General features: G+C 40.2%; 1 protein-coding gene across 3 annotated transcripts in view; it reads left to right on the top strand.

Annotated features, from left to right (window-relative positions):
• The first annotated feature begins 6,466 nt into the window (after window positions 1-6,466).
• mtmr3 (myotubularin related protein 3) overlaps window positions 6,467-27,189 on the top strand; it is a 45,836-nt gene continuing 25,113 nt past the window's right edge. For all 3 annotated transcript variants that reach the window (XM_083886179.1, XM_083886178.1, XM_083886177.1), the window contains exons 1-3: window positions 6,467-6,606; window positions 22,532-22,605; window positions 26,671-26,727. In XM_083886179.1, the coding sequence (XP_083742305.1) occupies window positions 26,725-26,727 (3 nt within the window). In that variant the 5' untranslated portion in view covers window positions 6,467-6,606; window positions 22,532-22,605; window positions 26,671-26,724. The remainder of the gene's footprint in view (window positions 6,607-22,531; window positions 22,606-26,670; window positions 26,728-27,189) is intronic.

Here is a 27,189-nt window from a genome sequence, read left to right as displayed (position 1 = left end):
GTCACAGAGTGGTCCTGTTGCACATAAATGTTAGTTATGGAGGTCTACTTACATATATTAACTTGTTTTTATGGTCAAAAATCTCCTAGTTGCTGTAAATGAGCCGATAGAAATCCTCTTTTCTGACGGTGTTCGTCAGCCGCGATGTTTCAGAGTGAACTCTGACCCCCAGTAGAGTCTTGTGATTGGCCAGTACTATTCAGCACACCCGCCCTCAGAAGCACAGCTCCCCCCTCTGGAACGGTGGATGCACTGCTCCTGATTATCAAAACATTGTTTTAATAGTGTTTAAAAATAGCTTTGTCACGACTCCCCGCCGCTGTCCCTTTTATGACTTTGACCCGGAGTCAGACCCAGAGTCAGAAGACACTGTCGCTCGTGAAACACCTCCACAACGGACGTTATTCTTCTTCTGCGGTTCAATGTACGCAACCGGATGATGCAATGATGTGCCCGGACTAGTGCCCGGAGCAGGAGGATCTGCTGTTCAGGAGAACCGCTGTTTACGTAACTATTACGGGATTTTCAGAGATCTCGTAGAGCCCCGAGATTACAATAAACACAGCGTTCTCAGCAATGGCTGAACTGTTTGTTTTGAACCTTCAGGGCTTCATAAACAAGGTAATGACGCAGATACAGACCAAAAAAATAGCGTTAATAGGAACTTCCAGTCGAGCTTTAATAACTCCCGATTCTTTCACTGAACCTGTTTATATTCAACTATAATTCGTGTGTTCATCACATTTAACAGTAACTTCATGAACTGATAGTGACGATAAGACAAACAGCCTCCCCCGGGAATCAGTGGTGAAGTGACCGCAGGTCTCAGTGCATCACACGGTCACAACTCCACAGTCCACACCATCATCAGTGTCACGATGTCCGGGACTGAACACAGTGATAAAGTGCAGCATGTCAGTCTTCTCTCCTCAATGAATCCACACAGCTAAGACTGAAGACTACTAAAGATGACTGTCACATATGCAGGCTGACATCTAAAATTCCTGCAGTGTGCATAAGTTAGCAGGAGGTTTGATATTCGCTGGATATTCGTTTTCGAAAGACATTTTCTCAATCAACAAATAGATATTTTCTCATTCTGATTGATGTAGTAGTTGCCAGTGGTTGACAGCTACTTACTACAGGTGACGTTTTGTTGATATGTGCCATTATTGTGAAACAGTATGAAATTAAATATTTAAAAAATTCACCAAAAATCAACAAAAATATATTTTCTCATTCTAATTGCTGTAGTTGCCAATGGAAGACAGCTACTTACTACATGTGACGTTTTGTTGATATGTAATATTATTGTGAAAGAGTATGAAATTAAATATTTTAAAAATCAAATATTTTAAAAATTCACCAAAAATCAACAAATGGACATATTCCCATTCTGATTGATGTAGTAGTTGCCAGAGGGAGACAGCTACTTACTACAGGTGACGTTTTGTTGATATTTGCCATTATTGTGAAACAGTATGAAATTATATATTTAAAAAAATCAGCAAAAATCAACAAAAATATATTTTCTCATTCTGATTGCTGTAGTAGCTGCCAATGGTAGACAGCTACTTAATACAGGTGAAGTTTTGTTGATATCTGCCATTATTGGGAAATGGTATGAAATTAAATATTTAAAAAATGTACCAAAAATGTTATGAATTCAATGAAGGTGGACCCGGAAGCAGACTGAGACGGTAAGTATGTGTGTAATAAATAATAATATTTATTTACAGAAAACTAAACAAAAAGCGACTTCACAATACGCGGAAGTGAATGGGAGAGAGAGAAGTGCCGCTGCAGCTGTGACAGGTTTGGCTCGGCTCGGCAATCAGGCAGAGTTCCAACATGGAACAAACTCACTGGTCGTAGGAGTCGGCAGGAGAGATTCCCAGGAAGTTTGGGAAAGCAGACAGTGACCAGTGGCTCTCGGACGTGCAGGAGACGTGGCGACCCGGAGCGAGGAGAGACGGGTAAGTTTCCAGCGAGACAGCGACTTTAAAGAGACAGCAGACTGACATGCGACTTTACCACTGAGTGTGAAACAACGATCTGACGCCGGTGACGGGAAACGGCTCCGCTTAACAGTCCTTCCTGATTGCTGATCTGGAGCAGGTGAGGCGGAGCCGCACAGGTGTAGTCAATCACCGGCGTCTTGAGAAAGTGGGTCAGCCACGCCCCCTGCAGAGAGAGAGGGAGGAAGAGCACACAGCAGCCACCAAACCAGAACACAAAATAATAATAAAACTGAGCGTAGGTGCAGGTGAGATCGTGACAAAAAATCAACCAATAGACATTTTTCTATTCTGATTGCTGTAGTAATTGCCAATGGTAGGCGGCTACTTACTACAGGTGAAGTTTTGTTGATATTTGCCATTGTGAAACAGTATGAAATTAATAACAGCACTTTTCCTGTAGTAAGTAGCCGCCTACCATTGGCAACTACTACAACAATCAGAATGGGAAAATGTCTATTTGTTGATTTTTGGAGAATATTTTAAATATTTAATTTCATACTGCTTCACAATAATCGCGAATATCAACAAAACGTTACCAGTAGTAAGTAGCTGCCTATGATTGGCAACTACTACAGCAATTAGAATGAGAAAATATATTTTTGTTGATTTTTTGTGAATTTTTTTAAATATTTAAAGCAGACCTAGAGCGGAATTTCCAATTAACACCGTTTTTTAGTGTGTATCTGCGTCCTTACCTTGTTTAAGAAGCCCTGAAGGTTCTAAACCAGTAGTCTCAGACACGCGGCCCGCGGGATGATATTTTGTGGCCCCCCACTTGATATCAAAGTTTAATGTAAGTGCGTCCCGCAGTGATGATGAGGAAGAGCGGCGCAAGAGGGAGAGAAAAAAAGCTGCAGACTGTAGAAGCTGCTGATTCAAAACAGCAGTTACACACACACACACACACACACACACTGGACTGCTGTAATGTGACAAGACAGGAGCCAAGTGCAGGCTTTTAGCCAGCAGGGACTCCCAGTAGTGCTGGGTGGTATACCGGTTCATACTGAATACCGGTTTATATTTTCGTTATGATATGTTTTTAATGTTCCACCATACCGGTGTATTTGATTACAACGTTCGGGACGATGTTCCGTGCGCAGAGAGCGCGAGGGGCGAGAGAGAGAGAGTGAGGTCTGCGCTCTTGGTCATTAGTTCATTTACTTATTTTTGTGTAGGTAATATGTTGTGAAATATGTTTAAACTTAAATAAACTACATATACAGCCAGTTATGTCTCGTTGTATTAGTTTATCCTGTTATTGACTGTCATCGCCTGACAGTCTGGCTGATTGAAAGCCCCCAGATGCAGCGGATGCAACACACCCCAGATGCGCGATCTACTTGGATCACCTGTATTTCATCGTGACTGCACTCGATCCTCATCATTAAGATCATTATGTGTCACATATGGAAGTGTGGATAAAACTGCGCATAGAGAAATTATCCATTCTGCGTTGGATACGCAGAGTCCCCTTGTAGCTGCGCACAATGCAGGAGAGAGAAGAGCAGCGTCAGCAGGGGCAGTGCGGAGAAAAAAAAGGCCTGCACCAGATGAGGGGCACCCTCTATAATTGCCTTGACTTTAGTGATGTCAGTACACACATTCCCAGCTATAACAACAAAATTAGATTAAAAAACAATGTTACATAATTGGCATAATAATTAATTTAGTTTTTTTTCCATTTTGAGTTACTTACCCTTACTTCCAACAAGCCCTCCAACTCATACGACCACATAGGTCTTTTATGCGTGCCCTCGAATACGACCGTGAGAGCGTTTCTTACAGGGGAGCATTGCATAATGTGCCATCATATGTACAGTCAGACAAGTAAATCTGAAGAAGAAGAAGTAAGTACAGTAAACGTGTTTAATTAACATTTGAGAACATGTTGAGACCCCTGTTCTAAACAAACAATTCAGCCACTGCTGAGAACGCTGTTTTATTGTAATCTCAGGCTCAGCGAGATCTCTGAAAAAACCCGGTCCAGTTACGTAAACACCGGTTCTCCTGAACAGCAGATCGTCCTGCTCCGGGCACTAGTCCGGGCACATCCGGTTGCGTACATTGAACTGCAGAAGAAGAATAACTTCCGTTGTGGAGGTGTTTCACGAGTGACAGTGTCTTCTGACTCTGGGTCTGACTCCGGGTCAAAGTCATAAAAGAAACTGTGGCGTTTTGATATACCGTTCCAGAGGGGGGAGCTGCGCTTCTGAGAGCGGGTGTGCTGAATATGTCGCTTCTGGGTACTGGCAAATCACAAGACTCTGTCTTCTGAGTGAGAGAGTTGAGTCTCAAATCTTGCGGCTGGTAAACACCGTCAGAAAAGAGGATTTCTATGAGCTCGTTTACAGCAACTAGGAGGTTTTTGACCATAAAAACAAGTTAATGTATGTAAGTAGACCTCCATAACTAACATATATGTGCAACAGGACCACTCTATGTGAGCTTTAATTTCATACTGTTTCACAATAATGGCACATATCAACAAAACTTGTAGTAATGTAGTAAGTAACTGTCTACCATTGGCAACTACAGCAATCAGAATGAGAAAATATCTATTTGTTGATTGAGAAAATGTCTTTCGAAAATGAATATCCAGCAATTATCAAACCCACTGCTAACTTATGCACACTAATTCCTGCCATCAAAATGGATAAGAGGTTTAAGCTATACGCTTCCTCATACATATGCGACAACAACCACGGTGAAATCAGTATCCAGCAGCACCCTTCTCCGCCTCTCCCCAGAGATAGGTGCACGATCACGGCTTGTTCAGTCTGACCCATCGCTCTCGACTACTACGGTCTCATTTGCGGACCATCAATTGGCATTTAAACGGTAATTTGCTGATGGTCCGGAAATGAGACTGCGGTAGTCAAGAGCGATGGGTCGGACTTTGAACAAGCTGTGATTTCACCGCAGTTGTTGTCGCATATGAGGAAGCGTATAGCTTAAACCACTTATACATTTTGGTGGCAGGAGTTTTAGATGTCAGCCTGCATGTGACGGACATCGGTTACTGTCATCTTCAGTGGCTCCTTGAACGAAAAAAGCACCCTGAACCTGAAGTACTACAACACGTTACGTATGAACGTAAATAACATTCAGCAAGCATACACCTATGGATGTTAAAAACACGGACTGTGTGTCCGTGCAATGAGCGACGACACTGGTCGTTCGCAGAAACAACGTTTCCGTTAATGTTTTTTATGTTCTGTGCTTTTATTTTTGTGTTTTTTGATTTGCGTTTCCGTTGGTGATGGGATCGGCAGTTCATTTGAGTGTACTGAATCACTAGAATCCGTTCATTAAAATGATTCGTTCAAAAGATTCGTTCACCGAATCGTTCAGTGCTTAGTAGGTGACTCCCCTGAATGCAGTACGTTCGCGCCGCGAGACAGTTAGTGAGTGACAGCGTGAACAAGATTCATGTCCTCAGCCACAGTTCTCCAGTTCTCTGTGTGTCAGTTCGTTCGTGATGCGAACGAGATTCACATCCACAGCCACATTTCAGTGTGTGTCAGTACGTGCGCGGGTCAGTGAGTGAGTGACAGCGCGAACGAGATTCATGTCCTCAGCCACAGTTCTCCAGTTCTCTGTGTGTCAGTTCGTACGCGAATCATGACTGAGTCAGTGACTGACAGTGGGAACGAATCACAGCAGCACGGCAGATACAGTTCTTCTTACTAGTCCCTCCCCGATTGGCGCACGTTGGCTGGCGTCGTTTGCCAAAGATTCACGAGTGAGTGATGGCGTCGGAGAAACGACTTCACGAGTGATTCACAGAACATTCCACTCCCAGCTGCCACGCTCGCTGCTGAGCTCAACTGAAGAAGAAAGGAACAAATCATTTCATGAAGTGATCCCAGTCAGTTCGTTCACTCAAAAGATTTCCGTTGTGTTTTAGTGTTTGCGTTTTTTGATTTGTGTTTCCGTTGTGAGATAATGTTTTCGTGTTTTGTGCTTTTGTGTTTGCGTTGTGTGATTTGCGTTTCTATTTTTTAGGTAATGTTCTTGTGTTTTTTGATTTGCGTTTGTGTTTTTTGATTTGCGTTTTTTTGTTTTTGATTTGCGTTGTGTTTTTTGATTTGCGTTTGTGATTTGTGTTTTTGATTTGCGTTGTGTTTTTTGATTTGCGTTTGTGTTTTGCACCTCAGAGCCACTGTAAATATGCCACAAAATCACAATTCAACCAGTTCCTCAGAAATGAGGTCCTGCCTCATTACGAAAAATGACAAAGAAACAGGACATTGCTGTAATAAAATACATAATCTGCAAAAGTAACACAAATCTGTCTGTCCGTCCATCCACCTGCAGCCACGGCGCAGCACTGTTTACATGATAGTAACACGTGGTAAGTCGGAGCTCCTCCTCCCGCCTCGAGTGTCGCTCTGACGCGGTGACGTCACGAACCACGTAGGTTGGTTGTTGGGTTGGAGAATTCGCTGCGATGGCGTCAACGGCTGAGTACTGGACTAGGATATGACTCATTTTTATTCAGTCGAGTTTTATTTGCTGCTCAGTAACTGCACGGGATTCGGGTGAATCTTCGGCACCTGACTTTTCATCGCCGTTTTGAAAGGTAAGCGACCCGGTTATGCTCGTTCCTCGGGTGTGTGTTTTGACAGAGGCCTCCGTTTTGGGGTCCGCCCTCCATCTCATAACAACAAAAACAGAGCCGCGCTAGCTCGAGCAGCTAATAGTGTTGTCGAGTCAGAGAACTGGCTGTTCTGCGTTTGTTTCAGTTCCTAACGTCAAATGCCAAGTGCTGTGACATTACAACACAACAGCGTACTACTCATAACTCATAACTCTTTTGGCGCTTATTCTCTAAATATCCTCTTGTCGACAGAGCTTAGCTTGCTAGCATTGATTTCGGTTATACTCGATAACCGTTAACTGCAAAACAGACGTTGCTTCAGAGAAAAATAGCTGTATTCACAGGTAGCTACAAATTAATGTTTGTCTCTCTACGCGGGCAGTTCTAATCTAATGGACCAAACAAACTCAAATTACAGTAACGGTGCATGGGTTCTCCTTATTTATGTTGCAGCACTTAGCTTGCTAGCGCTCATAGTAATATACCGATTCAGGCGTGGGTGGGGGGGTTTGGGTGACAGCATACTTATTTCGCCTCAGTAACGATCATTTATATTAATTATTTTCATTTAACAAGGTTTTTTAACTGTAAAGTGAAACAGTGATCTTCCCGTCAGCTGAATGTTTTTTGAAAGATTTCTATGTGATCTCTAATCCTTTAGGTATGTTGTTAAGCCGTTGAGCTAAAAGTCGATTATTGCAATTCATAGTTCTTAATAGATACTTTTAAAATTAACTTAAAATCAGTTTACGTCTTACTAAAAACGGCACAACTCATAATGCATTCAATTGGAACAGATAACTTGATAATAGAAAGTAACAAAAAAACTTTTACCCAATGGCTGCTGAGTGTATATTAAAGTGGTGAGTAAGCAAATGTCTTTTACACCCAAAATATGAAATGAGTTCACACAATGCCAATTAAGCCTATCAGCTCCAAAGGACTCGCTCTGTGATCCTTAATGAAGCAGAGTTGTTTTATTGTTATATGGAGACAGACTAATGCATGTCACATCATGAGTGAAGAAGGGAATGTAGCATAACAGCTACACTAGTAAAGCGAAATGGCAAAGCAATCTTTAGATTACAGAATTATCCCTGGTTCTCTGAAACATGAGTGAGGAAGTAAGATACTGAAATTAATAATTGCAATACAGATCATTCTCACTTGATGAGTGGGGAAAGTCTGGGGAAAGTGACACTAGCAGGTAGGGCTGCACGATTCTGGAAAAAATGTGAATCACAATTTTTTCTGCATAGAATTTAGATCACAATTTTTTTCACAAATGAAACAACAAAATGTTTATTGCACTCATGAATAAAATATTAGAAACTCAATTCAATTAGGCATTCAAGTAAAGTGCCAAACAGTGTGATTTCTTTAGGCCCTGATGGCCCTGCAAAATTGGTTTATTGTTATTGGTATTATTATTATTATTATTATTAGTGTTGTAGTGGTTCAAGTGACATGGCGTGTTTCCATTGGTTGACTCTTGACGTCATAACCAGAGAAAATGCATGGCATCGTCAGACTGCTGTGCACTGTTTGGTCTTATGTCATCATGGGAAGAGGCACAAGAATCAAATTTACAATGCAACAAGTCAGAAATTGAACATGATATTTCTAAATACAGTTTGAATATTGAGTAATGACACACGCAGACCAATCAATTCACTGGCACTGCTCCACTTAGGCCACGTTTAGTAGAAGCGCATCATGATTTGCCACCTGTAGTCTGTGCATGCCAGATTTCTTGATATTTGTCCACAAGTTTGCATTATACAGAGGTAAACAATATACTTTAATCTGAAACGTATTATCACACAACCCATATACAAACTGAATTTAAGTGCAAGGATGTTTACTTGAGCTTACATTTTGTAGTACTGACTGTACATACCATTATCAGCAGATGTCATCATTTCATGACTAATGCCCAAGATATTTTAAAATGTTTGTCAAGATCATTGCCCACCACTTTGGAAACTGGAAAGTTTGGTGTCTGATTCAATTTGGTGTGAGAGATTAGGACGACACATCGTATTCAATGTCTTTTTTAGACCCACACACAGCACAACTTGTTAAAGGCAGTCAAATAATGTTAATAATAATAAAGTTTTTTGCTCGTATAATGTTGCATGTTGAGTGATGGTCACAGGATAAGAGTAATCTCTAAGGGGCTTATTAGCCTTTCCTGTGTGACTTTGAACGCAGAGCGAGGCTGCATCTACGGAACATGAACACGCTGTGGTAAACAGAGCTGCATGTGTGTCTGCGTAGGGCAGATAGGCTTTATCAGGTAGCACCAGCAGTGAAAGCTGGACTTCCCAGTGAAGGAATGACATCCCCCTTGCTGCTTCACACTAGACTAAGCAGTAATGATGGCCTCTTCAGCAGTTAGGACAGCAGGCTTTTTTGTCTTCTCTGCCCTTTGGATTTTTAAATGTTCATGAGAAGGTGTGTGGAAGTCCTGAGCAGCTCATTCACTGACCTCTTCAGATCAGATTTCAGTCTCTGCAGGAGTAGCTGACCTTTACAACTCATCCTGTATGTCGAGTGAGAGATCGCCAACAAGTTGCCCATTTGTGAGCGAAATAGTAGTGCTGAACAATACATTTAAAAAAACAAAAAACCCTCAAATTTACAATTTCGAATAGTGTAATTGGCAAACCACCAAGTCTGCAATTCAATTGTTTTTTTATTTTGAAATATCTGTGTTCTCTGCCACTTTGAAAAATGAAGTCCATAAATCAAAACAGAAACAATTTATAACTTAAAGTTCTTTAGATATACATATATATATGTATAATAGTTAATAGTTTTGATGGTGTCTAATGTGATAAAACTTCTTTATAATTATATGATAGCAAATACGAATACATTTGAAATGTATTGCAACTCAAATTCAAAATGCAATATATATATGTATATTTGTTAAGGGATGCAGCGGTACAGTTTTACCCACGGTTCGGTATGTATCACAGTTTTGGGGCCACGGTATCGGTACAGTTTCGATATCTTAATATAAAACTGCTCAGACTAGCAAAGACAATATTACATTGTGAAAATAATTAAAACCACAGATATAATCACACAACAAACTTTATTTAAATAATAGTGTCGTCCCGGTTACGTCAGTAATTGTAATCGGGACGATCAATATTCTCTCTCGGGACGACCACGGGACGAAAGAGAATTTTGACTGACTAAATTTTTCTGTTTTCTGTGAACCAAAACGGGTTCGCGGTCGGTGGGAAATACTTATGTGAAAAGGTTAATGACTGGCGCGGTCAGGTTTGCGTTGTTCAATGAGACGCAGAAACTGCTGCTCTCTCATTGCACGCCGCTCAGCTGAGATACTGTTGCCGCTCGAGCTCAGCTGAGACGAGACGAGGATACTGTCGCCAAAGGTCTGCTGTCACTGTGCTGTGTTGCTTTATGATGTTGTGCACAGACATTCTGAGGTGAAAATTAATATTGAATGTGGAAAAACACATCCGCGGCACAGCTGTCTGCTTTGCGAGTGGGCGCACACTGCATGTAAACGTTTCATTAATGTTGACATATTTGTTTCAATCACTGAATGAAACCTGTCATATTTGGGACCTTAAATCTTGATCAGCACTCAGCATTTGTTTATTGTTCTTTTAAATAGAGATGAAACGATTAATCGATGAATCGATTATTAATCGATTACTAAATTTATCGGCAACTATTTTGATAATCGATAATCGGTTTGAAGCTTTTTTTCATGATTAAAACAAGATTTCTGATTGTTTGAGCTTCTTAAATGTGAATATTTTCTTCTTTTCTTTGCTCCACATAACAAAGAAATCATTAAAACTGAATAATTTTGGTTTGTTGACAAAACAAGACATTCAAGAACATCGTCATTTCCAGGTTTGACGAACACTGATCAACGTTTAACATTTTCTGACATTTTCTGGACCAACCGATTCATCGTTTAATCGAGAAATAATCGACAGATTAATCGATTACGAAAATAATCGTTAGTTGCAGCTCTACTTTTAAACCAGTATGCGCAGAGAGAGAGCGCGAGTGAGTCTGCGCTCTTGGTCATTAGTTCATCTACTTATTTTTGTGTAGGTAACGTGTTGTGAAATATGTTTAAACTTAAATTAACTACCTCTACAAGTAGTTCTGTCTGGTTGTATTAGTACGTCCTGTTATTGACGTCATGCTGTCATCACCTGACAGTCTGGCTGATTAAAAGCCCCCAGATGCAGCGGATGCAACGCACCCCAGATGCGCGCGTCATTGATATCATGCGCAAATACAGATATTCGAATATGTGTGTTTTTTCAAACATGGGACGGTTCAAAATGTTTTTCGGGATGTTTCCGGTACGGTGGTGAAAAAAGTTAGTTTTAATCCCTGGTACTATCAGATCAAATGAAACAGCAAACATGAAACCACACAAATTAAAAATAAATAAAGTTTAGTGCTATCCAACAAAAATGAACACAATTTTAACCCACTCACAGAAACTACAACTACAAATACACCATGTTACCCCAAGTGAAAGAGACGAGTGATGACGATGTAGATGAGAGGCTTGCTCTGGGTGGCGCTGTAGAGCCAGTGTCTGTCCAATATCCAACTTCACTGCACTGCATAACAGATGCTTGCACACCGTGGTTTGTTTGGTGACATTCATTTTCTCATTCTCATCGTAGTCTACGCTGAATCCTATTTGATCTCACACAGCAGACTTATACGAAGACGGTACCGAACAGGGTGTATATATATAGTCCGTCACCACGACGCAGAAGTATAAAGGCTCGAGGCGTCTCTGTGGTGACGCAGACAGATAACGCATACGCAGTCGGAGAAGTATAATGTGGCCTTTAGACAGGTCTTTATGTTGGTCGCTGGTCTCATATGAGACACCCGTGAAGGACTGCATAGCATTGTTGATATTTAGGCCTGCAACTAACGATTATTTTTGTTGTTATTCTTTGTTATTTGTTATTCTACCATAGTAGCCAGTAAATCGGATACGTAAATTTTATAAGGTATAAGGGTTCCTCGCGACATTGTTTTGAAATTACTTCACGCAAACATGGAGGACTTTGACAGCGGAGATATTTCTGAAGGCAGTGATTTTGAGGAGTTTCGTCTTCGATGGCGTCATCGCTGATAACTTCGAACACGCTGAACAAATCGACCAGGATTTATGGCATAATTATATTTGAAGACGACGAGGTCGCGAGGTTGATATTACTTTATTTTCTTACTGTTTTTTAATTGCAAATAGTTATTCGCTTTATCCCTCCATTATCTACTGCTTTATCCTCCACCAGAGGGTCGTGGGAGTGCTGTGCCTATCTCAGCAGACATTGGGCGATAGGCAGGGTACACAATGTATGGACAGTTCGCCAGTCCATCGCAGGGCCACATATAGAGACAAACAACCATTCACTCACACACTCACACATACGGTCAATTTAGAATGAACAATTCACCTAATCCCCATATCGCATGTTTTTGGACTGTGGGAGGAAGCCGGAGAACCCGGAGAAAATCCACGCACACATACAAAGTCCTTGCAGAAAGGCCCTTATTCCGAAGTTGTTTCACACGGGGATCGAACCCAGGAACCCGGGTCTTCTTGCTGCAAAGGCAAGAGTGCTAACCACTACACCAACCGTAGGCGTATTCACTTTAATTTTACATTTTTGTATCTAAATAAACTACATTTCACAGGAATGCCACAGGTGTAAGCTCTCAAATGCTTTTTGAATTGTGTTCCTATCTCATTTAAAAAACAATTTTTGAATTGTATTCAAATAGCTAAGTTCGTTTTGACAGCACTAACTGACAGCATGTTTTTAAGCAAATATATTAAAAATAATGACACATAAAACATTTATCTGTAACATAGTTTATACAGTTTTCAATGTAAAATATGAGTGTGTGACCACACCACAATAAAAAATAAATTAATAAAATTATACAAATTTGAAGTGCAAGTGGTAGTAATAGTGGTGCAACGGATCACAGCTGATCCGTGATCCGTATGGCTCACCCCCCATGGTTCAGCACGCACATGAACCGCGGATTGGCTGTCTTTTAGTCTGAAATGCAGTGATTGGTTGAAAACGCCGGTTACTATATGTTCACGTGAACGCCGCATTTTTAATCTCTTTCTATAGCAGTCTATGGAAACAATTGTGACAGCATGGCGAACGGAGCGTGGACACGTTCAAAAAAATAAAATAAAAAATAAACTGAAAGCAAAGTTATATTTGTCTTGAGCTTTGCCTTTTTGTGTAGTTTTTGATCCAAAATATGATCCGTTCCGTGACTCAGAAAGCGTGACACGATCTGAACTGTGAGTTTTGTGATCAAAAGACCCCTAGGTAGTAAACAAAATTCTTTATACAAGTAAATCAAAAAAGCTGCAGTTAACCTGCCTTGCAGTTGCAGGTTGAGGAGGTAATAAGGTTTACACAAACTAAGGTGCTTTTACTTTAAGCAATTAAGTCCATAAAAGTAAAAAAAATAAAATAAAACAAAACATTGGCAGTTGGCTTTTTTTTTTTAGTTCAAATACTCATACAAAGCTTAAACCTGAAATGCAAGTGGTAGTACACAAAAATTCTGTATAAACAAGTAAATCAAAAAGCTGAAGTTAACCTGCCTTGCAGTTGCAGGTTGAGGAGGTTACAACTAAGGAGGTGCTTTTACTTCAAGTAATTAAGTCCATAAAAGTAGAAAAATTAAATAAAAAAAACCATCTAATTTGGCAGTTGGCTTTTTTTTAAAAGTCCAAGCACTCAAACAAAGCTTAAAGCCTATGCGACTAAAAGGAGATATTATTTTATTTTTTTATTGCAGTGCAGGAACGTAAGCATGTCAACATGCTTAGGCGTGAGGCTGGCTCTCATCTTTGAGGCGATGTTTTCAGCTGCAGAGAAGAGACGCTCAGATGGTATCAAACTCAATTTGCCGCATGAGTTAGACTTTGGGTGAGGCTGGGCCGCATCAAGTAAGTTACCCCCCCCCCCCCCCCTCCCCAAAAAAATAAATTGCGAGGGGAAGCGGTGCTTTTGAAAATGTGAGATTAAAATGGGGCATTCTGAGGCTTTTTGAAAGACCATTATAGTGACTTATGGTGAAGGGCAAGTAACTCAAAATGGAAATAAACGGAAAAAACTAAATTAATTATTATGCCAATTCTGTTACATTGTTTTTTAATCTAATTGTGTTGTTATGGCTGGGACTGTGTGTACTTACAAAATAGAGTTGCACCCACGGTACACCGCAGTGCCAATTCGTAACGGTTCCTACGGTACTAGAAATTCTATGTGACGGTAATACTGTGGATTACGGTATACCAGTGCCAGTTTCCACTACATAGCAGCCACGTCTACTCTCCTCCCGACTTCTCACTGCATGCTACTCCCTTGTAAACAAACCCACATTGCAACAACTGCAACCGAACTCCACAGCTGCTGAATGATTGGCTGTTTGCCTGTTACTGGTGACGTCTGTGGATATGATAGGCTGTTTCCGCACGCTGGGTCCGCCCGTCTGTTAGCTGATTGGCTGTTTGTGTGTTTCTGCCCGACTCCATGAAGACAACTCTGCTTCGATAGAAATTCGCTACATAACAAACAACAAGCTAAAGTTCTGTCTCGTCCAGACGCACTCACGGTTTACAGTCACAAACACGGGACAACACACTCCTCATGTGAGAAGCACCGGGCCAGAGCGATGAGTCTGCCGCGGCGGCGTCGTCGTCAGTGGCTCCGCTAACTTTGATCTAAAAACCAAACTCCAAAAGTCACAGTTGGAACTATTTTGGCTTGAAACAAAGCCCAGACAGTAAAGAAATAGACGACGGCCGTCCACTGTGCAGGCGCTGCCACCAAGCTATAGGAGCCAAAGGAGGGAACACCTCCAGCCTCATAAAACACCTGCAGTGTCGTCACAGATTTATATGTTGAGTACCAGGTTAGTAAGCCCTGTTTATTTTCTCATTGGCTAATATAAGGCTATATGCTCCGTGTACAGGCTGAGGAATGAAGAGTTAAAAGATGTTAAAGTATAAAGCACCTAGAAAGTGCATAAATATATAGTTTTCACAGGGAATCAGTTCCTGTTTATTGTATTTTATAATCTTTGCGGGCCGCTAGTAATGTTTCTGCGGACCGCACTTTGAGAACCAATGGGCTAGAGCTTGGACTTTATTTTGAACACTGAACCTCTCCCCTGGAGTCAGAAATTTAAAGCGGAACTAGACCGGAAGTTCCTATTAACGCTGTTTTTTTTGGTGTGTATCTGCGTCATTACCTTGTTTATGAAGCCTGGCGGTTCGAAACAAACAGTTCAGCCATTGCTGAGAACGTTGTGTTTTATTGTAATCTCGGGGCTCAACGAGATCACTGAAAATCCCGTACTAGTTACGTAAGCAGCGGTTCTCCTGAACAACCGATCGTCCTGCTCCGGGCGGTAGTCCGGGCACATCCGGTTGCGTACATTGAACCGCAGAAGAAGAATAACGTTCGTTGTGGAGGTGTTTCACGAGCAACAGTGTCTTCTGACTCTGGGTCTGACTCCGGTTTAAAGTCATAAAGGGACTGCGGCGGGGAGTCGTGACGAAGCTATTTTTAAACACTGTTAAAACAATGTTTTGATAATAAGTAGCAATGCATCCACCGCTCCAGAGAGGGAGCTGCGCTTCTGAGAGCTGACGTGATAGATTACGTCACTTCCAGATACCTGGCCAATCACAACACAGGTGGGAAGGCTCTACGCTGGCTGGCCAATCACAACACACTCTGTCTTCTCGGGCGAGATTTATGGCTGAAATAGCGCGACTGACAAGCGCTTCGAAAAGGACAGATTTCAATCGGCTCGTTTACATCAACTAGGAGGATTTTGACCATAAAAACAACTTAATATATGTAAGTAGACCTCCATAACTCACATATATGTGCAACAGGACCACTCTATGTGACCTTTAAGTTTACTAAATCGTGGATCTAAGGCGGTGTGCAAGGGCTATTATCACTTGTGACTGTGACCTCGACAGTCCAGCGGGCAGTGGTCTATGAAGCAACTGCCTGAGCTGCATCATAGGTGGTGTGAGAGGACTTCAAAAGCCCTCTGATCAGAGGAAGAGCAGAAACTGTCACATAGCTTTCACCACTCAAGAAGACAGTGGCACATTCCAAGGCTTTAAGATAGGGATGTGAATCTTTGGGTGTCTCACGATTCGATTCGATTCCGATTCTTAGGGTCAAGACTCAACCGATTCTCGTTTCAAAAATGTATACAATGCATAGTGTGTTAAGGCAAAGTATGGCATCAAAACAATACAGTTTGTATAAGATAATATGATTTTTAAAGAAAATGATTCCAATGATGTAATCATACAAAGGCAAACTTATGAGTAGGGATGGGACTTTTTGTCTACAAAACGATCAACAATCAACACGTGCGCACCTCGACAAAAAAATAAAATTAAAAAAAGTCGAAGTGTCACAAACACGTAAAAGTTCAAGACCAACGAGGTTAAAGAAGCTGTGCACGAAAAGGTGAGCCTGCTGTCCAGGCTCCCTGCGCTCTCAGATGATGGTGCTCGCATTGCGGAGGATGAGTCACGGCCCGTTTTTGTGAATGGAGTAGGTGAGGGCGGGTCAGTAAGGTAACTATGGAGCTTCGGCCGCTGTCCGTGGTGCTCAAAGACTGCGTTGTAGGATGAGTGTGTGGTCAGTCACCTGTAACGTTAGCCTACATGGTGACAACTGCTGTTCTCTCCTCTTCTTCACAGCGTCAGACGCAGCGACAAAAGCGTCATAAAACCATATCTAACTTTAACAAACACAGACATGCTGCATACCCACAGAAAGATCAGAAACTCAGCTAAAAGCTCATATAAACCATTCTTATGTTCACGAAACACAGTTAAAACGCAGACGGATCAAACCAGTAGGCGCGAAAAAGAAACCGTTACAGCGCACACATTGAAAAGTGTGTTCAGTGTGATTATGTAAACAAAAAAAACCCATGTCGGCTGGACAGCGGAGAATCCACAGATTCCAGCAATACCATTTTTATCACTCTACGACCAAGATTCGCGGATCCAGCCCCAAAATAAGAGCAAAACAACAACTGACTTTAAAGAAATACAAGCAGAAATTTTGTCTTACCTTCGCTGTTTATCAAAACAAGTTATTTCCACCGGAACAAAACCTCTCCTAATGAAGAACTACACTTTCAAGCATGCGTATGGAACAAATCCCGGTCTGATTGATTATTACAGAGCGACATTAGGTCGTTCTGATTAGAGAAAGGCGAATGTTCGCACAAATGTGTCATATGCATTTATGTCCTTTTGACTCGCTAATGAAGTTATTCTCACGCATTTGGAGCTATGGCGCTGCGTAACTGAAGACGCTACAGAGTCACAGAGTTGTTATTACGCATTACTTTTTTTCAAAACAAGTTATTTTTAGATCTGTAGTGGCATGTAAATAAAATTAAATGGGTTTTTAATAGGGCTAAATTAACGCGTTGGATGATTAATTTGTGGAATTAACGCGTTAATTTATTTTAACGCATTAACGCACTTTCTCACTTTCATCGCGCTACGGGTAGACGTGCAGTTTATGAACAGGCAAGGCGGCGGGCAACTGCTTGGGGCCCCGAGCCGATAGGGGGGCTCCCGACTCTCGGAGCCTAAATGCATCAGTGACCAGCTGCATCCCCGTCTACCTTAAACAACAAAGGTTGATTTGCAATGACATCTCAGTAGGAAACCTCCCTAAAGGGGCCCCACGTCTCCTCACGTTAACCTGTGTGAAGCTGAAGGAAAATGAAGAGGAGTTATCAATCAGGAAGTTAGAAGAGGAAGAAAAATGTGGAAGAAAACAAAAGAAAGACACACAGTTGTAAGTGGCGCTACTGGTGCAGATAATGATATAATCATAACATTAACAGTCACTTTCTAACTAACGGGGACACAGACAGAAGCTAACATTAGCGTCAGAATGCTAGCTGACGCTAACGCTAACTAGTAGAAGCAGTGCTTCAAAGTGCTGTTGAGGAATTTCCTGCTGTGGGTTTAGTACCCCCAAGAAAACTATTTAACTTCTATACTTTATATTTTGTTTATAATGTGAGTTATTTACAGTGCAATGTATAGGGTTTTTTTTAAAGTTATTTACAGCATTTTATTTTTTCTATTTATTTCTATTGTCTTATAATGTGGGTTTTTTACAATGTAATATTTATTTTTTACTACGTTTGTATAGGTTTTAACAAGTTATTTACAGTATTTTATTGTTCTTTACATTTATATTTTCACATACTTTATTTATCTCTCCGTTCCTACAACAATATAAAGAGAAAATTAGAATTTTTTTGGCATATTTACGAATGGTAATTAATCGTGATTAATCCACAGCTACCCTGTGATTAATCTCATTAAAAATTTTAATCTTTTGACAGCCCTAGTTTTTAATAATTTGGTACCTAAGAAATCTGAAATGGCACAGATGGTGCCAAACTGTGCCAACAGAGAATGTCTAGACATCCCTTTGCTAAAACCTCTGTAATTTCACTCTGCTTCATTTCAACAGTATCAGACTTTGCACAGCTCATTTCCACATGTTGTTATGACCTCCATGTGTTTTTAAGCTCCTACTGCATATTTTAAAGGTGATATTTGCTTTAAAATGCAATATTTTGGTTGTGAGACAGAGGCTTGTGAGCTCCCAGTCATTACTTATGAAGTGACAAGTGATGCCAAGATATGCCTCTGTGGAAATGCTTGTCCAGGCATCAGCTGTAACGGCAATCTTGTTCTTATTTAATTTAATAGCATCTGTAATGTCACCGACAGCAATCTGATACTTTTCTTCTATTAGTTTTGTAAAATGAGTTCTGGATGGCACGGTGTAGCCTGCATGAAAGGTCTGGATCATACATGAACCTCTCTTCATGACAAACTCATCCACACACCTTTGCTTAACATAACTAAAACAAAAAAGGTATATTACTTTAAAGATTATAGACAATGTTTATTGTGGTGTAAATGACATTCATTGCTATGGAGTCTGTGCGTGATGACGTGAGACAGCAACGTCAGTCAGGAGTAGCAGGGATGGCAGGGGTTATAAGACTCTAAAAATAAACAACTCACGTTACACATACAGTGGACTAACGCGTGTGCACAACATTTATCACAGTTAAATACTTGATACAACTTATCCCAGATTTCTTACAGCCTAATTATCGACGCTTCGCCTGTAATTCACCGATTACCGCCGTAAAGTTGCATTAACGTAAGTGAACGAGCGTTCGCTAAGCTAGCTTCTTCATGATTTTCCGGCTGATAGACGTACGACACATACATATTATGTACTTGCATCATAGGCTAAAGGTTAATTAATAAATGAGCATGTGATTTAAAAATATCTACGAGGTATCAACGTTATTTGTGAACTCTGCGGTACGTGACGATACAGCGGCTCCGGGGTGTTTGCTTTTACGGTGTTCGTGAATGGCCTTAGTTTTGCCATGGAACAAGAGCTGAGCTTCACAAAGCTTGCATCTAATGTGTTTCCCTGGCTTATTTTCCCTGAAATGTTCCCACACTTTTTAAACTTTCGGTCAGAGTTTTTGCGTATCTTCTAGGGTTGGGAAGATTCACCGATTTGCATTGGTATATCGATATGAACATATACGATGCGATTGCATCGATGGTAAACGTCTGCATCGGTTCAAAATCCGAATGAACTCGAGATGTATCGTATCTAAAATATCTGCATCGATATAAACCAAATAATATCTATTATTACAAACGTATTTAAACTATAAAAACTGGTCTATTTCTCATTTGAGTTGTCTCCTCAGCCCGAGGCAGCGAGTCAGGTCAGAGATGGTAGAGACATGGAGGAACAACCTGACAATAAACTCGCTGGTTGGCGTCAAGTGTGTGGAAAAGTTTCGGCTTTTACAAGTGTGGTGGAGAACTGGATAAATCAGATGCAATATGTAAATTGTGCCGTGTCACTGTTAAATACACCGGTAGCACAACAAACTTAACTCCTCACCTGAAGCGGCGACATGACTTAAATGTTTCCCAATCCCTGTCGAGACAGAGTTGTTGTTATTTTGCTCCCGTTTACGTCAATATGTAAACACTTTTACACACAGAGCTACGCAGACTTCACTCACTTCTTCAGTGCTTCTTTTATTGTAAACAAGAACGTATGCACTAGTTGCTTAGTGTCATCTACTGGTAGCAAATGGTATAACACATTTCGGCTCATACATAACAGTTATCTTTTCAGATTTTTGTTAAAGGTTATACTTGTATCAGTTCCAGAGATACCTGTGAACAATCCATTGTCTCTGCTTCAAAACAGTGTGTCTCAGCACATTCAAGCTCTCTCTGATCTCTGCTGTATTTCCTATGTTTCAAAATAAAAGTCACAGCCAGCTTTAATGCTTTAAGTGCCATAACTTGAGAACTACTATGTATTCGATAGTATAATTTTCTTCTGCATAGCATCGTTTCATATCACACTGCATCGTATTGTGTTAAAATTAAATCGTACTCTATCGCACTGTATCGTAATAGGTGGGAGAATCGTATCGAATCGTATCGCTGGTAAATTTCATGAATCGTTAATGTATCAATCGTTGGCAGTGTATCGAGATGCGTATCGATTCGATGATGAAGATTCCCAATCCTAGTATCGTCATCTGTTTGTTCCGCCATAATGCGTGTGTTCTTCTTGTCTGCTTGCGGGATGTCAACAGCGAGCAATACTGCCCCCAGCACTTCCTGTGGCTAGCTCAAGTGTGTGTTTGTGTACAGTTACAGATGAGCATGAAGCAGCCGGTGTGTGATAACAACAACACGATGCGTTGACACTTACATTTTTGCGTCAACTAATTTTTGTAGTCGTTGTAATCGATTACGTCGACTAATCTTTGCAACCCTATTGATGTTTGCACTTGCTGGCATTGAGAGGACCCACACCAAGCGTTGAGTCTCTGTAAATCCTTTCCCTCTTGTTAAGCCTCCATGTGTTTTTACACTTCTCATAAGCACCTGCTCAACAATGAGATCGGTGGAAAGTCCAGCCCAATGCATGTTGCTCTGCCTCACTACATGAATAGTGCCATTGGGGTGTTTTGTTGCCTGGCCTTATTGCCACATATTTCTGATTGATGAGAATTTAACAAATTTCCTCCATTAGGATTTCTCAGGACTTTTGGTATGTTGTTCTGGACACCTCATAGAAATTATCTAAGATGAAAAACAAACTATTACAATTAGTCTGACAGAAAATGCTACTTTGCCTGGACTATGTAATGCTCAAGCATGTCTTGAATAAACCTGGCGTAATAGATGATTTTTTACAGCAGATATTTCTTGAAATGAAATAGTAGGACAAACACAAGATTTACCAGTAACATTAATTAAGGATCCACTCCAGTGGCCAAACCGTGATGCATACCGAACCGTGGAAAAATCTAGTGCATTTTGCCAAACTAAAATGCACTATAAATTTTACAGGTGAACTTAAGTTAACCTTCTCTAAACTTCTGAATGCACATGTCCAATTGTTCAATGTTTCAGTACTTGGTTAGGGGTTAGGGTTATGCTGTTATGCTGAACATTCTGTTCTCTAACAAGGTGATTAACTGCAAAACTCACAACTGTCTGATTTCTGGTTCTGCTTCAATGTATTCAAAACAGTATTCAAACAGTCCTTTTCATCATGATGTTCAAATTTTAACACCATGAGACCAAGACAACACTTTGAAATTGATCAAGTTATTGAGACATTGAGATTTTTTGTTGTGGTATTGCCACCACTGCTGTTAGCTCTTGTTTGATTGTTTGAGATGAAGACATTACCATTGCATCTCAGGGTTTCCCCCAGAAAACCTGCTAAGCCCGGTGGTACTTATCGGGCGATGAAGTGCAGGTGATCTGAGTAGATCTGAGTGAAACCGCAGAGCGCGCGGTTCATCGTTTTTTAACCGTAATAATGACGCACTTTATAGTGTGATTGGGTTTCAATCGGCACCTGGACAAGCGTGCACTGCGCTGATTACATGGGGGAGCATGTGCCCTTGTTCCCAGATATAGAAAAATCTATATCTGTGGTGTATACCAGTGTATAAAAAGCCTGCCAGGCTTATTATACACTCGGGGAAACCCTGCATCTGTCTACTTAAATGCCCTGCTTTCATGGTAGAATATCATTGTAGCATGAACTTGTCATCGGGATATTCTTGTTGAATATCCCTAACTATATCAGTAAAAATCACGATTACATATTTTTCTCAAATTACTATAGCCCTGGATGTCGGATGATATCACTTTAAGATTATAGTTTCACAAAACCTGGACAAAAAGTTGGTATATGGTGATCAGTGACATTTATATTTCAACTTTAAACTGCAGGAAATGAACACTACCCACCAGCTAAGTACTGTGAAATGTCTGGCTGTTTTGTGTGTGTGGGTCTGAACAGACATTTGGGTTAGTAACCACTAGCCAGTTGCTTTTAATAACCTCAAAATGTCAATCTGGGATTCAAATTTAATATTATTTAGTGTGTTTCTGAAAATTACTGTTAGATGACCGACTCATGTGACCAAACTATGCCTGTATGTTGACTAGAATATTAAGTGATTCAAGACCTAGTAGGCTTTTTAGCTTCTTTCCACAAGGAGTTTAAGTGATATCTCTGAGCTCACATGCAAGCCACTGTGGCCACCAGTACAGCTATATTTGCCAGGGAATCAAAAGAGCTTCTGTAGCTTGAATGTCTCAGTGAAAAAGTCTGCTGTCTGTAAGAGACTCATTTGCTCATTATTCAGTTGCATGTTTTTTCTTCAATTTCTACAGATTTTCATGCATTACTTTTGAGAGTTACCAAAAAGGATCACTAGGACTGTTCTTCGTCCGTCTCTTTGTCTCTGGTAAGTTTAAAAGGTGTTTAATTTGGCCTCCAGTGCTTCTGCTCCCCTTTACCATGCAATGGCTACAAGCTTAACTGTAGGACGTTGCTGCTGCCTATGTCTTTCTGTTGTAATGTAATTTTGTGTTGAATTGATTTGCTATTGAATGTTTTGAATGCGATTGCCCCACCAGAGCTTACAGTCTCCTCATCAATCATGACTTACAATTAGTTTTTTGCCTTCAGCCATTCTCTGAGAACATAGTTATGCAGTACATCCTACTGCTTTGGTACAACATCACAGTGAATCAATCCAATCATTCACAGTCACATCTTGTTATATGGGTCAATGACAAATAAAGCTTCTAAAAAGGTTTTTTTAAAAAGTATTTTATAAAATAGATGTAATGCATATTTTTGAGTCCAGAACAATGTGTTTGAACATTTCTCATATATTGAAAAACTATTCTAACTGTTTTAACTCATTTTTAACAGTATTTTTAACTTCACAACAAAAAAAATGTCAGGTGGCACAACCAACTATTTATAAATATATATATACATTCCTAATATTTATTTTAAAATGTATTATTTGGCAACTATACCTTAAGGTGTCTACACGAGATAAACATTATTATTTTTATCATTGTGTTTTTTTACAATAATGTAAGATTTTTGCTCTCTGTAGGTCAGGTTTTAAGCATCCTTAACATCCAATTTTACATTTAAAGACAGGAAAATAATCACACAAATACACAAATTCATATATTCAGTATAATAACTACACACATTACATTTATAAACCATTTGGTCACTTTGACGTATCATTTATTGGTTTAAATTGGTTGACAGATATTGGTTGCACCACCTGACAACATAAGTTATGACATGAAATATGCTGAAAAAAATGCATTTTCATTTCAAATAGTAACACGTGTTTTAATGAAGTGCAGGGGATCTGCGTAGATGTTAATAAAACATGGTAACAGACTCTTAAAGAGCAGAGCTCACTTTTCATTGTTTTCACTCCATGTTCTCAGAAGAAGAGGCTTCGGTGCTACAACTAATGGAATAACAGGTGCATCAGATGAGCTGATCTCTTTAGTTAACTGCTCAAAGAGAGATAATGTTCTCTGGTGTGAAGTCAATGTCACAGGGAGTTCATAATCTGCTCCTTATGCAGCCAAGTTTCGCTTTAGCGCAAAGAGACGTTCCAGCATTTAATAGGTGCTGTTCCACAGTGTACTCGATGTGTTTCGGCCGCCGAATTATCAGTGCATCCCTAAATATAACATCTTTATTGACAAGAACAATGTAACCTTAATAATGACATATTTGATGATGTGACTTGAGTTTCAATCAGCACATCCACAAGGGAGCGCTGCGCTGATTACTTGGGGGCGCATCGCCCTTGATCTCTGGTTTAGAAAAATCTGTGGCGTATAAAAAAATTTAAATTTAAAATAAATAAACACAAACAACTCTTAGCCTGGTGGGGGGCAAGTTAACCCTGGCGGCCCACCAGGCTTATAATGCACTGGGGGAAACTCTGTTATAATAACTGTTGTAGAACTTTCCAGCAGGTGAAACTGTATGTGTTAGATGAAGGTCACACAGAACACTTTAAAAAAAAGAAAAAAAGAGTTTTATGATTAAATAATTTTTTTTCTAGTTTTACATTGGCTGGACCACCTGACATGGAAAGTGTACCAACCTACATATAGTTGAAAGTAGTTATTTGTATCAGTATTTGACAGAGATCTACAAACCCTTTAGCTTAGTCCCAAGGGTCTCTGGGGTTCCTCTGACTGATGCAACATTTAGTTTACAGCTATTGTCTCTTGACTTGAAAATAAAGTCCAATGTTTATGGTTGCACCCCCCTGATATCTAGGAAATGCAAATTGCTGGACAAAAGTTTTGCAGTTATTTTAGCAGCTTTAAAACTATTGATATTAGGAAAAAAACATTCAATAGACCTAAAATTATGCCTGAGTATTTTATTTTGAGTTTATCATTATTAAAATAACATTTTTAATAGTTTTCTTAGTCTGCTCACTTGCTCGGACAGCTGCATCACCTGATATCTTAGGGGTTTGAGTAGCCAGAACATAAAATAATATAATTATTTGTATTTACTGAAAAATGTATGAAGTAATAGTTTAGGTATATAGGTTATATAGGTACAGGTTTTATAGAATAAAGTGATAGATGTCATGAAAAGATTAAATTATGTTTTTTTTATACACTTAGACACAAAAATATGCATGTCATGTCATTGACTCATATATGTTCCAAACTGCAAATTAATGCAGAAACAAGGGTGTTATTGTGGTCAGTCATTTCAGGTAGTGAAGATTCAGTGATCCTGTAAATGATACTCGCCATTTATTCTTTTAGACTGAGCATTTAGCAAAAGAACAAAACACCCAAATTACAGTGTTCAAATGAAAAACATATGTTTTGGGGGCATTTTGTGCCTTCATTTAGGATTGAACTGTAAAGGGATGACTCAGTACAATGAGAAAAAGATGCCTGGCCAAAATGAACTGTAGGGACATTGTAGTTTGTGGTTGCCTAAATACATTTTAAAAATATAATTTCATATTCATATAAAATCATATTCTCTTCCAAAAAGCACTTTAGCTATGTCTAAAATGAAATCACTTCTTATAAGTTTGTGTTCACTAGTGAATACTCATGGCATCACCTTTACTGTGTCTTCCATCTTCCTTGCCTGCCTTTGATCTGCCCTCTCAATTCATTTCCAATGGGAGAAAAAAAATTAAGAATAAGTTAGATGGTTCATAAAGTATAAAAATAGGAATAAATAGAGATAGTTACCAGAATATCCCCAACGTTTTGATGTATGAATAATCGGCTGAAAAGTGTGGGAGGAGATGGCAATCAAAAAAATATGGCAGAACATGATACATTATTCAAACCTGTATCCAGCCAATGTGAGCTTTCACATAAGTGACAGAATTTCACTGAGCAACATTTTTTTGGGCCGAGGTCGATTTTTTTCCAAAGTTCTTCCCACAGGTATACTTCCACCCATTCTTTGTATGTGTTGTTGATGACCTGACAAACATATTCAAATAAGCAAACGCTCAGAGCTGGGACTGTTACAAACTAATGCAAGCTTGTTCAAATCCTGAAGTAGTTAAGTGGTAAAGTTTAAGTTTCTGAACCAAGCAAGCTTTCCTCTCTTCTTCGGTTTTGTCTGAATCTGAATCAAGTATTTCTTTCCTTCTATTTATTTATTAAAATGGATTTTTAATGTTTAAAGTGGACCTGGACCGGAAGTTCCAATTAACGCTGTTTTTAGTGTGTATCTGCGTCATCACCTTGTGTACGAAGCCCTGAAGTTTCGAAAACAAACAGTTCAGCCATTGATGAGAACACTGTGTTTTATTGTAATCTTGGGGTCAGCGAGATCTCTGAAAAGACCTGGTCCGGTTACGTAAACAGCAGTTCTCCTGAACAGCAGATCGTCCTGCTCCGGGCACTAGTACATTGAACCGCAGAAGAAGAATAACATCCGTTGTGGAGGTGTTTCACGAGCGTCTTCTGACTCTGGGTCAAAGTCATAAAAGGGACTGCTGCGGGGAGTTGTGACGAAGCTATTTTTAAACACTGTTATAACAATGTTTTGATAATGAGTAGCAGTGCATCCACTGTTCCAGAGGGGGGAGCTGCGCTTCTGACTGCTGATTATGTCACTTCTGGGTATTGGCCAATCACAAGACATTTGGGAAGGATCTGCGCTGGCTGGCCAATCACAACACAGTCTGTCTTCTGGGTGTGATAGTTCAGTCTGAAATATCGCGACTCAGGACAGCGTCAGAAAAGACAGATTAAAAACAAGTTAACTTATTAACCATAACTAACATATGTGCAACAGGACCACACTATGTGAGCTTTAATATAATTTGTTTTGGTCCTTAAAATGTAATCACATAATTGTATTGAGCCTGCGTGAATATAGAGGATGGGTCAAAAATTATCCCAATTTATTATGGACTTTGATGATTTACATAAATTGTGTTAGAAGTAACTGTCAACTGTTTGTTGTTCTTTTACAGACTGGTCCAGGCCGGAGTTCCTCATTGGGTGACCCACTCTCCTTCACAGGGGCCATGGTAAAGTACCATTACTGCATGTTTGCTTTCAGAGTAGCTGCTGTCTGTCGGGTGGCCTGAGTGCAGTCAGCAAAATCGGAAACTCTCCATTGATTTTCACTTTTAGTCAGCTGTGTTTACCGGAAAGCAGACAGTCACAACAGCTAGAGCAGTTTCACAGGTTGTACAAGACTGCTGTCCAAGCAGAGCAGCTTCCAGTTTGCACAGCGCTGTTTCACCATGACATAACCAGCAGATTGAATGCATTGCTCGTGTGCTTGTTTTTTTGTTCTGGGTTGGCATGCTGCTCTGTGGTGGCTGCCCCCTGGTTGGCCTCAGCTCACTGCTCCTCCAGCTATGGTGGCTGTGTATCAGCCAACACAGCTCATGCTGAGCCAGCGTACCACAGGATGTACTGACATCACTGACGACCACCTGAATCTTGCTTTGCATCGTGTTGAGACTGCATTTTCTTCCCGACCA

Source organism: Microchirus variegatus (assembly GCF_963457635.1).
Source record: "Microchirus variegatus genome assembly, chromosome: 3".
Lineage (NCBI taxonomy): Eukaryota > Metazoa > Chordata > Actinopteri > Pleuronectiformes > Soleidae > Microchirus > Microchirus variegatus.
This window is presented reverse-complemented; position numbering and strand designations above follow the sequence as displayed.